This window comes from Syngnathoides biaculeatus, chromosome 6 (genome assembly GCF_019802595.1).
Source record: "Syngnathoides biaculeatus isolate LvHL_M chromosome 6, ASM1980259v1, whole genome shotgun sequence".
Taxonomy (NCBI): Eukaryota; Metazoa; Chordata; class Actinopteri; order Syngnathiformes; family Syngnathidae; genus Syngnathoides; species Syngnathoides biaculeatus.
This window is the reverse complement of record NC_084645.1, coordinates 13,766,197-13,778,603: the sequence shown is the minus strand read 5'-3', so window position 1 is coordinate 13,778,603 and position 12,407 is coordinate 13,766,197. Positions and strand designations below refer to the sequence as shown.

Sequence of the window (12,407 nt, the reverse complement as noted above, 5' to 3'; positions counted from 1 at the left end):
TGGCAACCAGTTCAGGGTGTACCCTGTCTCCTGCCGCGATGACAGCTGGGATAGGCTCCAGCACTCAAGCGACTCTTGTGAGGATAAGTGGCTAAGAAAATGGATGCATGAACATATTTGACCTGATTCATACAATATGTTAAAAAAAATCAAAACCAGCCAGATTGACTTTACATTCCTAGATCCTTTAAGCCACTTCAGTCAGTGACTGACTTTAATATAATAAGGTTTGAATATTGCAATGGACAGTGATGAGCAAAATTGAAAGCAATGCTTCGGGGAGCTGAAGCTGTGAGCTGGAGCCTATCCGAGCTGATTTTGGGAGAAAGGCGGTCTACGGCATGACCGTCATTCCCGGATTACACACAGAGGCAGACAACCATTCACTGTCACATACGGTAAACACTAAAATGCGAATTAGAATATGATGGAAAAACGATTTGAAAAGTTTTCCAACAATGTCTGTTGTTCTCATTGATTTAATTTGGTGCTAATACTGTATGGGTAATAGCTCATTAGCACTGGATTAACATCCCCTTTTCTTCAAATTAACACTCCTGTTGGCTCCAAGGAAAACCAAATGTTGTCAGCTGTTTTATGGTGACAACTATTGATACTTGTATGTCTGAAAAAAAAATCCCTTGAATCATAAACAGTGAGTTATGATTCATTTTGAAAGTATTCATATAAAAAGATGAAATATTTGTATTTTTTTGCAGCACATACCGCATCCAATTTAAAATCTGTTCTGCATTTTTTCCCCCCTACCAGTCACAGCTCACTGCTGGAAAATGATATCACTGGTTTGGCTATGAGCCTGCTGCAGGCTCCTCTCTTTCATGTCACCTGACTGCTGAGTTTCCACCCATCTAATGGATTTAGCAGGTTAAGATGTGAGAATGCAGTGGGAATGTCTACTGTTTATCCTCTGTCCATTGCATTGCCATGGAGATGTGATCCTGTGATTATTTTCATGGACATTAAAGCCACGTTCATTTTGTCTGTTTTTGTTGGAACCCTGGACCATCAAGCAGAAAATCGATTTAAAATTTTTAACCTCATAAGAGGAAAACTGCATTGACAAAATGCAATGAAAGTTTAATTTTCATTAGAAGGTCTTGGCAATTCAAATCAGTCGCTTATTTTTAACTCAAAATAGCGCATTGGCTTGATTAAATCTGATGAGTTGTGCCTGATTATGTTGGTTAGGTTAGGTTATGTTGGACGCCAAAAGAAAAAAAGCAAAGAAATTAGTCAAATACAATTTTAATCTTTAGCTAACACTAACCCTAAGAAATTCTGCAAATTAAAATTTTAATCTTAAATTTGTACATCAACATGTACTTAAGCAATGTAGATAAATGTTTTTCTGTGTGAAGAAAATTTGTTTATTTTGCCTTGTTGTCTTATTGTATTGCCCGAAGCCAGATGGGATAGGATCCAGCACCCCGTGACCCGAACCAGGATAACCAGTGTTGAAAATTAATAAATTAATGTACCCTCCAAAGTCTTCCAGATTGCTTAATTTATGGTAAAATTACAACAACAAAAAAAAAACCTCTCCACCACTCTACAATGTTTTTTTTGTTTTTGTTGGGGGGGGGGGGGAATTCACCATTTTAATGCCCTTTGGTGTTTGCATGTATGGACTATCGACATTCCCTCCTGTAGAAATTTTGCTTTGATTTAAAAAAAAAAAGAGAGAACTGATGTAGTAATTATTTGTCTTGCTTAATTGTACCTTGAGACATGATATAACATGAAATGTTGTCACCTAACAAGGATTTTCAGTGTTTAAGTCAGTGTTTATGTGTCATTAGAATAGAAGCAAAGTCGAGTAGACTTCTTGATCGTTATCAGGAGAGAGATATTGATCCAGGCTCAGGTAGTTTGCTGGCTAAAGAAGTAAGAATTGCACCAACGACTGAAGCAATTGACCAGCCTGGTAGCATGTCATAGCGTTCCGCTCAATTTGATACTGGCATCGAAAGGTGTGAAGCAAAGACAGTTTACTGGCAGAGTAGATTCATCGACTTAAGTCTGGAAGTCTTAGTAACCTTTATTCCACACACGTGGTTGACTGTGGCCTTCTGCCTGTCCTCCAATTGATTTAAGGGCAAAATTCAATGATCCTCACAAGTCCAATGTCCAGAGAGCTTCAATGCCACCTTTGCTGAAAAAGGGACGAACAGGAGAATCTTTGGTTTAGCAAATGCATATTATACACCTCACACGTAACAATACACTTTAAATATGGATATAGGAGTTGTACGACAAACAAAGCAGCCCAGACTGGAATAAATTGTGAGCCGTAGCAACCATCGTACTAGCTGACATGTTTCTAAGATCAATATAGCCCAGCAAGCTCAGTAAAGCCACCCAGGATGAAAATGATCTGTGGGTCATGGCAAATTATTTCCCTCCCTTTTCTACATTAAGATGATGGATAGAAGTATGAGCAAGCAGGCATTTGTCTGGCAAGGTGACCAAGCTAACAGTGAGTTCACATTTGAGAAACAAACATTCATGACACAACGAAAGAAAGATTTGACAGTCTTTGGCAGTCTTTTGCTCCCTGAAAATTTTAATCACTGCCATGAAACTGCATCGAGAAAACATCGATACATAGGGGCAATTTAGAGTGTCCAACTAACGCATGTTTCAGGGATGTGGGAGGAAACATAAATGCCGGGAGAAAACCCGCACAGGTACGGAGAAAACATGCAAATTTGAACCCCGCTCCTCAGAACTGTGAGGCAGATATGCTAACCAGTCGTCCACCATGCCTTATGAAGATAATAGTCATCAAATTTGGTTAATTGGCTATCATTTTATTTTTATGTCACAGCCACGGAATTCATGGCTCGGCCAAACTCAATACTGACCACACGCATAAGGACCTTAAATAATAAATGTTTACCATTCACGATTTTTGGCTCTGATGGTTTACCGAGCAGATGAGGGAGGAAAAGTCAGTCTTGACACACCCTACATCCAAGACATCCAAGAATTTGACCTTTACTGAATTTGATTGCAAGAGAGGGAAAATGCTGAAATTGGGTCTGAATGTCACTAAGTGTGTCCATCAGAACCAGCAAAATGGCAAACACTTCGCACTGACCAAACATATTTGCTTCCTATATGAAGACATTAGCATGACCAAACACAAAAGCAATTTAGAAGACCTAACCAATGATTCTGGAAAATGGCTATAAATTACACAAACCATTACATAAAATAATCATCTCACATTAGTGGCATTTCACATCACTCAATTAAAAAATATTGGCCAAAACGCACATGGTTTAATTCGTCAGTACAATTCTTTTCTAATTTGGCCTCCCGCCAAAAAGCTGATTAAACACAACAGGGCCTTGTCAGTAGAAATCATGGGCGTGTTTTCATGACACAGTTGACTCAAATGATGACCTCAGAGCGAGACAATGATCAACAAATAAACCCTAGTCTTCAGAAGACCAAAACCTTAAATGACTTAATATAATGCATTTTACTATATGAGGGCAGCACAGTGGATGACGGTGGTGGTTAGCACATCTGCCTCACAGTTCTGAGGAGCCAAGTTCAAATATGACCTCCCCTGTGTAGAGTTTTCATTTTCTCCCAGTGCCTACGTGGGCTTTCTTCTGGTACTCTGGTTTCATCCTACATTCTAATAGGTGGACTGAAGACACTAAACTGTCCATCGGGTTTTGTTTATTTGTGAATTGCGATTTTCTGGCAACCAGTTTAAGGTGTACTCCACTGCTCGCCTGAATCCAGAACAACCGCAAACATAGTGAGGATAAGCGGTTCACAAAATGGAGGGGGGGGACTGTAACCAGTTCAGGGTCTACCCGACCTCTCACCTAAAGTCAGCGAGGCTAGGATCCAGGACCCCCATGATCATAGTCAGGAGGAGGAGTCCAGAAGATGGATGGAATGCTTGATGAAAGTTTGATTATAAATATGTTCCCAAAAATTTTAACTTGATCAATGATTTATCACAATTTCTATATAAATGTAAAAAAAACCCTACTTTCTTTTATGGTTGGAATTTCAAAGATAAAGCGAAAATATGGCCCCCGCATTTTCACGAGGATGACTTCCCTAAAGTACTTCCGACAGTAATCTATCAGCTTCTTGCACAAATCAGTCATTCTTTACTCTTGAATGGTTTCTTTCACCAATTGTAAATTTCTGCAACATTTGCAAATAGTTTCTCTGGGAGTCAGTCACTGCTGGCCAGTTGAAAAACATTTAACTTTTCCATCTCAACCATTCTAGTGTACATGTATTTGTACATGGCTGCCTGGGGTGTTTTATTGTTCTGAAGAATCTCTGCTCTTCAACCCAAACCCAAGTGTCTTAAGGCTTTCTCATACTGCACTTGCTCAGTGTGAAGGTCCGAGTAGCAGTGTGCAAGGACGAGGGCACCCCTGTGCGGCCAATGTTGACAGCGCCCAAATTTGGAAGTGCTGAGATATCATCCCAGGAAGGAAGTCGGTAGACTTTCCCCGCTGAGTACACTGCATCTCTGCAATATTTTTCCATTTTGCAAAACAAAGCCTTGGTTTTGCTTATTAACGACAAAGAGGTGAAATAAGAGAGTAAATATGGGAATGTGTACATCTCATACAGATTTTAGATCTCAGAGTTTGCTTGTGAGCCACTGTCCCACAAAAAGTGCTTCGAGGTGTATTACAGGCTGGGTAGGGAGCAGTTTGAAACCCTCCTGCAGAAACATCTGGTTAGATACACTTCCTATCATCCCCAAAGCTCGGAGATAGTGTGACATGCAATTTATCATGACTTTCTCCATTTTCCCATTGCTGTTAAGAGGATAAGTCTGCCAAAATAGATGTCACTACGTCAGACCCTCTCAAACTGTGGTGCTTTCTGACAACACCAAATTACACAACCGACTTGGGGAGAGCGTTTTGATGAGTATGTGATTTCCATTTTAGAGATGATGCCATATGTGTGTATTCAGCTGCTCTATCTGCCCCTCCCAGTTAACATGGATATTTGACTTGTAAAACATTCAGTGGCAGAGAATAATAAGTCAAAGGTTTGTAATACATTTGTATTTGTGCATGTGCGTGTGTACTTTGTTTTCATCTTTCATCTTCTTTTTGCCACCTTCCACACATTGAACATGTGACGGCAGCAAAGCACCTTTCATCTTTGCTTTCATCTGATGCCATGATGTTATCCATAATGCTGTTTCAAACTTTCAAGTTTTGAGTGACTTGAAAGGATATTATTTCAATTTACTAGGACTACAGGAACCTAAACACATCCCAATGAATTGGTGCCATTGTTTACAGGTATACATAAAAAATATACCAAAAAAGAAAAAAATGTTGTTGTTTTGTAAAACATGTCACACTCTGATATCAGTTTTTAGGATCATAACATTGTGAAATTTAATTAGAGATATTCATTTGTTTGAGGACATTTGAATAGTTTGCCAGCCATGAATTCAATCACATCATGTATTTCACAGTGTCGAAGACGTATGTGTGTGTGCGAGGGGGTTGCAAAAAAGGCTGGAGACTGTGTTCATTCAACAGTAATCCTTGTAGTCCTCCGGGTAAGGAAGAGGAATTTAAAGGAGACCACTACGAGACTGGACTGTAACTTGAAGCCAAAGATAGAGAGAGTGACAAAGAAGGAGAAGTGAGAGAGAGAAAATTGGAAGGAGGGGGAGGGAAGTATTGAGGGAGTTTGAGATGGTGATGTCAGCTGAGTTCAGAAAGTAAACAGAGTTCCAGACGGCAGCATGCTGTCTGTGGAACTTGGACTACAGCTGAGGCAAACAGATGGGGGCTCCCACGCGATTCCTGGGACCAGCAAACTCATCACTGGGAGGGCAGGCTGTTTCCTTCTCGTTTCCCTCCTCATCTTTATCGTCGTACCTCAAGGAAGCTCCTGGCCCAACAGTAAGAGACCAAATTTACTTATATGGCTCACCCCTATGTTGTAGATCTTCCTTTCTCAATAAAACAAAGCCAACATCGTTGTATTGATCCAGCCTTTGTTGAAATCCTTTAATAACACAAAAACAGGATAGGAAAAACAATCTTCAGAAAGATTTATAGTACATTTGTTAATAGAGGTGAGATGTTTTTATTATGTCTATTCTCTCTCGTAAAGATGAGATTTGTAATGAGGTATGATCCTGCTGTAATGTTTTTATTAAAAAAGGACATTGATGGATGTGTGAGATTGTTTATCTTTAAAAAAATAAGTTGCTATTGAAACAGATTCCTTTTAGTAACTTGCTTCCTAATAGTACATTTCAGACTTGGCACTCCTCCTTGTTTGTGCCACAATTACTCTTTATATGTCAAAGTGGTCTCTGGGGGAGTAGCACTTGAAACAGTCTTTGTTTGTTTGCCCTTTGATGACTTCGACAGAATTTCGCACGCAAAGTTTGAATCGCTCGTGCTGACTGCAGTGATGCGTGTGCGACTCGTCTGCCCTTTGCAAATCTCCAAGTACTCAAAACACAATAAAGTCATGTTGTCGAGTGAACTCATCTCTATTGACTGGCACTTCCCTCTTTCACACAATGTTGTCAGCTGAGTCACTCCGGAGACTGTTGCATAACCTTGTGTTGTTATTTGATGATGGATCTTTTCGATGGAGCAGCGGCAAATACAAATTGATACTTTAATTGCCTTGCAAATCTTCAGAATCCCCTTTCATGAGTGCATATATGTGCATGCTCATGTCTTGTGTCCTGACTGGAATGGAATCCATCTGTTAGGATTAACAAAGCTAAAACGTGATGATTAAAAATCATGATTGCTTTACAAAGGGCAGCACGGTGAATCAGCTGGAAAGCAATGGCCTCAAAGTTCTGAGGACCCAGGTTCAATCCCAGCACTCCCTGTGTGAAGTTTGCATGTTCTCCCAGTGCCTGCATGGGTTTTCTCTGGGCACTCCGGTTTCCTCCCACATCCCCAAAACCTACAACAGTAATTGGACACTCTAGGTTTTATTGTGAGTGTAACAGTTGTCTGTATCCATGTGCCCTGCAATTGGCTGGCAACCAATTCAGGGTATACCCTGCCTCCTGCCCGTTGACAGCTGGGATAGGCTCCAGCACTCCCGCGACTCTAGAAAATGGATGGATGGATGCATGCATGGAATTGCTTTACAGTAGAAAAGTGTCCATCCCAAGCAGCAAGTTGCGCTTCTGTGCTGTACATAGTGCATCCTGTACATAAAGTGCCTAATAAAGCAATAGTGCTTTTCGTCAGTGGGTTTTAGAATAGGGAAAGGTCAGTCGACCAATCTACAGGATGAGTTGGTGGGACAAGATGTCACTCAGATCTCCACTGCCCACAATGTTCCCTGAGGAGTTTGCTTGTTCCATGATAGCGAAATCACACTGACCTCAAAATACCAGGGAAATACTGTGGAGACTATGCAAAGGGAACTCTAAACTTGCACATATGCTCACTCAAAATTTTCCCCTGTATGTCATGGTTAAAATAACTCAATTTTTGCCTTGAGGAAATTCTTTATTTTTGTACATATAGTGTAGAATATAACTTTGTAATATCACTTACTTGACCATGCAGTTTTGCACGAGTTTTCGCTCAGCAGAAATTCTGTAATCATCCATCCATCCATCCATCCATCCATCCATCCATCCATCCATCCATCCATCCACAGGTCGTCGCAGGGGAAGTAATTTCAGCAAGGATACCCAGACTTACCTTTTCCCAGCCACTTCTTCCAGCTCTTCTGAAGGGATCCCGAGGTGTTCCCAAGCTAGCCGAGAGACATAATCTCTCCAGCGTGTTCTGGGTCATCCTCTGGGTCTCTTTCCGGTCGGACATGCCCAGAAACTCTTCACCAGGGAGGCGTCCAGGAGGCATCCGAATCAGATGCCCCAGCCACCTCAACTGGCTCCTCTGAATGCGCAGGAGTAGCGGCTTGAAACTGAGCCCCTCCCGGATGACCGAGCTTCTCACCCTATTTCTTAAAGGAGAGTCCAGACACCCTGCGGAGGAAACTAATTTCGGCTGCTTATATCTGGGATCTTGTTCTTTCGGTCATCAGCGTAAGAACGTAGATAGACTGGTAAATTGAGAGCTTCGCCTTTCGATTTAGCTCCCTCCTTCTTTACCACAGCGGATTGGTACAAAGTCTGCATTACTGCAGACACTGCACCGATCCGTCTGTCAATCTCCCTCTCCATTCTTCCCTCACTCGTGAACAAGACTACAAGATACTTGAACTCCTCCACTTGGGGAAGAATCTCATCCCCGACCTGGAGAGGGCACGCCATCCTTTTCTGACTGAGGGCCATAGTATCGGATTTGGAGGTGCTGATTGTCATCCCAGCCGCTTCATATTCCACTGCGAACCGCTCCAATGAGATCTCGAGATCACGGCTTCATGAAGCCAACAGAACCACATTACCTGCAAAGAGCTGAGTCCACCAAACCGGACACCCACTACACCTCGGCTGCGCCTAGAAATTCTGTCCATAAAAGTTATGAACAAAATCGGTGACAAAGGGCACCCTCAGTGGAGTCCAACTCTCACCGGAAACGAGTTAGACTTATTGCTGGCACTGCTGACCAAACTCTGACAGCGGTTGTACAGGGACCGAACAGCTTGTATGAGGGGGTTCGGTACCCCATACTCCCGAAGAACCCCCCACAGGAATCCCTGAGGAACACGGTCGATTGCTTTCTCCAAGTCCACAAAACACATTAGACTGGTTGGGTGAACTCCCATGCACCCTGGAGGATCCTGCCGAGGATGGAGAGCTTGACCACTGTTGCACGACCAGTACGAAAACCACATTGCTCCTCCTGAATCCGAGACTCGACCTCCCGACGGACCCTCCTCTCCAGTACCACTGAGTAGACCTTACCATGGAGGCTGAGGAGTGTGATCCCTCTATAGTTAGAACACACACTCTGGTCACCCTTCTTGTAAAGGGGGACCACCACCCCATTCTGCCAATCCAGAGGCACTGTCCCCGATGTCAATGTTGCAGAGGCGTGTCAACCAAGACACCCTCACCACATCCAGAGCCTTTAGGAACTACAGCGAATCTCATCCACCCCCGGGCCCCCTTGACCAAGGAGATTTTAACCACCTCGGTGACCTAGACCCCAGAGATAAAAGAGTCTACCACAAAACACTCAGACTCAGCTTCCTCTTGTGAAGGCGTGTCGTTGGAATTGAGGAGGTCTTCGAAGTATTCTCCCCACCGACTCACAACATCCCAAGTTGAGGTCAGCAGCGCCCCGTCCTCACTATACACAGTGTTGACGGTGCACTGTTTCCCCCTCCTGAGACGCCGGATGATGGACCAGAATTTCTTCGAAGCCGTCCTGAAGTTGTTCTCCATGGCCTCACCGAACTCCTCCCATGCACGGGTTTTTGCCTCACCGACCACCGAAGCTGCATTCCGCTTGGCCAGCCGGTACCTATCAGCTTCCTTGGGAGTCCCACAGGCCAGAAATGCCCAACAGGACTCCTTCTTCAGCTTGACAGCATACCTCACTATTGGTGTCCACCAATGTGTTCATGGGTTGCCGCCACGACAGGCACCGACCACCTTACGGTCACTGCTCCAGTCGGCCGCATCAGCAATGGAGGCGCGGAACATTGTCCACTCGGACTCAATGTCCCCACCTCCTCCAGGACGTGAGCAACGTTCTTTCAGAGGTTGGAGTTGAAATTCCTTCTGACTTGGGAATCTGGCAGCCGTTCCCAGCAGACCCTCCCAATACGTTTGGGCCTGCCACGTCGGACTGGTATCTTCCCCCACCATCGGAGCCAACTCACCACCAGGTGGTGATCAGTTGACAGCTCCGCCCCTCTCTTCTCCTCAGTGTCCAAGACATACGGTCACAAGTCCGATGACATGACCACAAAGTCGATCATCGAACTGCGACCTAGGGTGTCCTGGTGCCAGGTGGAGATGTGAACACCGTTATGCCTGAACACTGTGTTTGTTATGGACAATCCGTAATGAGCACAGAAGTCCAGTAACAGAACACCACTCAAGTTCTGACTGGGGGGCCGTTCTTTCCAATCACGCCCTTCCCGATCTCACTGTCATTGCCCACGTGCACATTGAAGTCACACAGCAGAACGATGGAGTTTCCAGAGGGGACACTCTCCAGCACTACCTCTCAGGACTCCAAAAAGGGTGCGTAAGCACAAACAATCGTCAGGACCTGTCCCCCTAATGGCAGCCAGAGGGAGGCTACCCTCTCATCCACCAGGGTAAACCCCAACGTGCAGGCCCCGAGCCAGGGGCAATATTTACACCCACACCTGCTTGGCGTCTCTCCCCATGAGCAACTCCAGAGTGGAACAGAGTCCAACCCTTATCAAGAGGAGTGGTGCCAGAGCCTAAGCAGTGTGTGAGTCAGACTATATCTAGTCGGAACTTCCCCACCTCACACACCAACTCGGGCTCCTTCCCTGCCAAAGATGTGATATTCCATGTCCTTAGAGCTAGTTTCTGTAGCCGGGGATCGGATCGCCAAGGTCCCCGCCTTTGGCCACTGCCCAGGTCACATTGCACCCGACCCCTATGGCCCCTCTCACAGGTGGTAAGGGGGACCCATGTTACCCTTTCGGGCTGTGCCCGGCCGAGCCCCATGGGTGCAAGCCTGGCCACCAGGTCCTCGCCTTCGAGCCCCACCTTCAGCCCTGGCTCCAGACGGGGACTCTGGTGACCCGCATCGGGTCAAGGGAAACCAAGATCCAATTTTGTAGTCATCATAGGGGTTTTGGAGTCGTACTTTGTCTGGTCCCTCACCTGGGACCTGGCTGACCCTACAAGGGGCATGAAGCCCCAGAAAACTTAGGTCCTAGGATCATCAGGACACACAAACCCCTCCACCACGATAAGGTGACGGCTCGAGGAGGGGATTCTCTAATCAAATCAAATCAAAAGTAATACACAGTAGTGTAGGATCGTACTTTTGAAAAACAGTGGTATGTAATATATACAGTATCTATGTATTTATGTGATTGAAGAAGGACAAACCTGTAGAATCATTCTTATAGCACTTAAGATTACAATTATAATAATTATCAAATTAAAGTGCCCCAAAATGTAAATCCTTGTTTTCTTTCTAAATGCACTAAATATGTTTGAAAGTAAGTGCTGAAAATACGTGCAAAGAGAATAATATAGTTCTGAATTGATAAGATATTGCTTTAGAATGTTTTTCGCCTTCTGAATGTTTCAGATTTTATAGGCAGGACAAAAAAAATATATCCTTGTGACATCAAGAGGATTACGTGTTTATTTTTCTGTCCCTCATTATATAAACCCAAAGCCCCCTTATTGGACGCGGTGGCCATTCGGTGGAATTAACTCATCATCTTAATCTTCTTAATCATAGTGTGTAATTACCCATCAAAGTATCCCTATAACTAAAAAAAAAATACATCTTCCCTCAAGTGTTGATGTAATTTGGGCGAACTTGTCTCTGGTGTCTGGCTGCACACATCTTATTGTCGTGAAGCAGCAAAGCATCAGCCACCACGTAGCCCCACATGAGTCCGATAGTGGTTAGGGTACATAGCAACTGTTTGACAGCCACTTGCAAGGCGAGCGACAACGAGGGCGGGGGGAGAAATCAGCCTGCTCCCGGTCTGCAACTCGGCGGCCACAAGCCCACACCACTGCAAACACTTAGTCCCTCCGTCGACTAAACAGTCTGCTGAATTTCAATGGAATCAAAGGGGCAGAATGAGTCTCTGTAGCCCGTGAAAGCATCTGCTGTATGTCGCTCCACTCCTCGCACTGCTTGCAGGGAGCGCAGCAGTGAATCCACAATAGACGTATTTGATTGACAGCTGGAGGTGAGATTTTCCGAGCACCAAGGACACGTCTATGGCATCCAGAAGCTCAAAGAATTTCTCAATTCTGGAGCATTTTGAAGCCTGATTTGACTTTTTTTTTTTTAATTATTGTATTGTGCTTTCCATTCCTTTATTAATTGTTCATCTTAACATTACACTTTTCGGTGATGTACAGTGATATGTTTTGGGTCTTTTGTTCTCACAATCCATCCATCAATCCATTTTCCGTACCGCTTATCATCTTCAGGGTCGCAGGCGTGCTAGATCCTTAACCCAGCTAATGGCCCTGTCACACCATGACGTTCTGGTCAGCGTTCTATAGTGTTTGAGTAAACGTTGGTAGTCGCCAATGCACTGTTCATGATAGCTCCAGAAGAGCGTTGTTTGAACGATAGTGAACGTCAATGATCGCTGGGAACATGCGTTGAGGTTACATTTGCACAAAAGTTCTCACCGAGACCAGCGTTCATTAACATTAATTTTAAACGCTGCAGAACGTTCAAAACGTTTGTGGAACCTTTTACTAAGGTTCGCCGAGCATTGCA

General features: G+C 44.1%; 1 protein-coding gene across 2 annotated transcripts in view; it reads left to right on the top strand.

Annotated features, from left to right (window-relative positions):
• Positions 1 to 5,769: 5,769 nt before the first annotated feature.
• The window catches only part of LOC133502661 (inactive serine protease PAMR1-like), a 47,846-nt gene continuing 41,208 nt past the window's right edge, over positions 5,770 to 12,407 (top strand). For both annotated transcript variants that reach the window (XM_061823695.1, XM_061823694.1), the window contains exon 1: positions 5,770 to 5,942. In XM_061823695.1, coding sequence (XP_061679679.1) covers positions 5,783 to 5,942 — 160 coding nt within the window. In that variant the 5' untranslated portion in view covers positions 5,770 to 5,782. The remainder of the gene's footprint in view (positions 5,943 to 12,407) is intronic.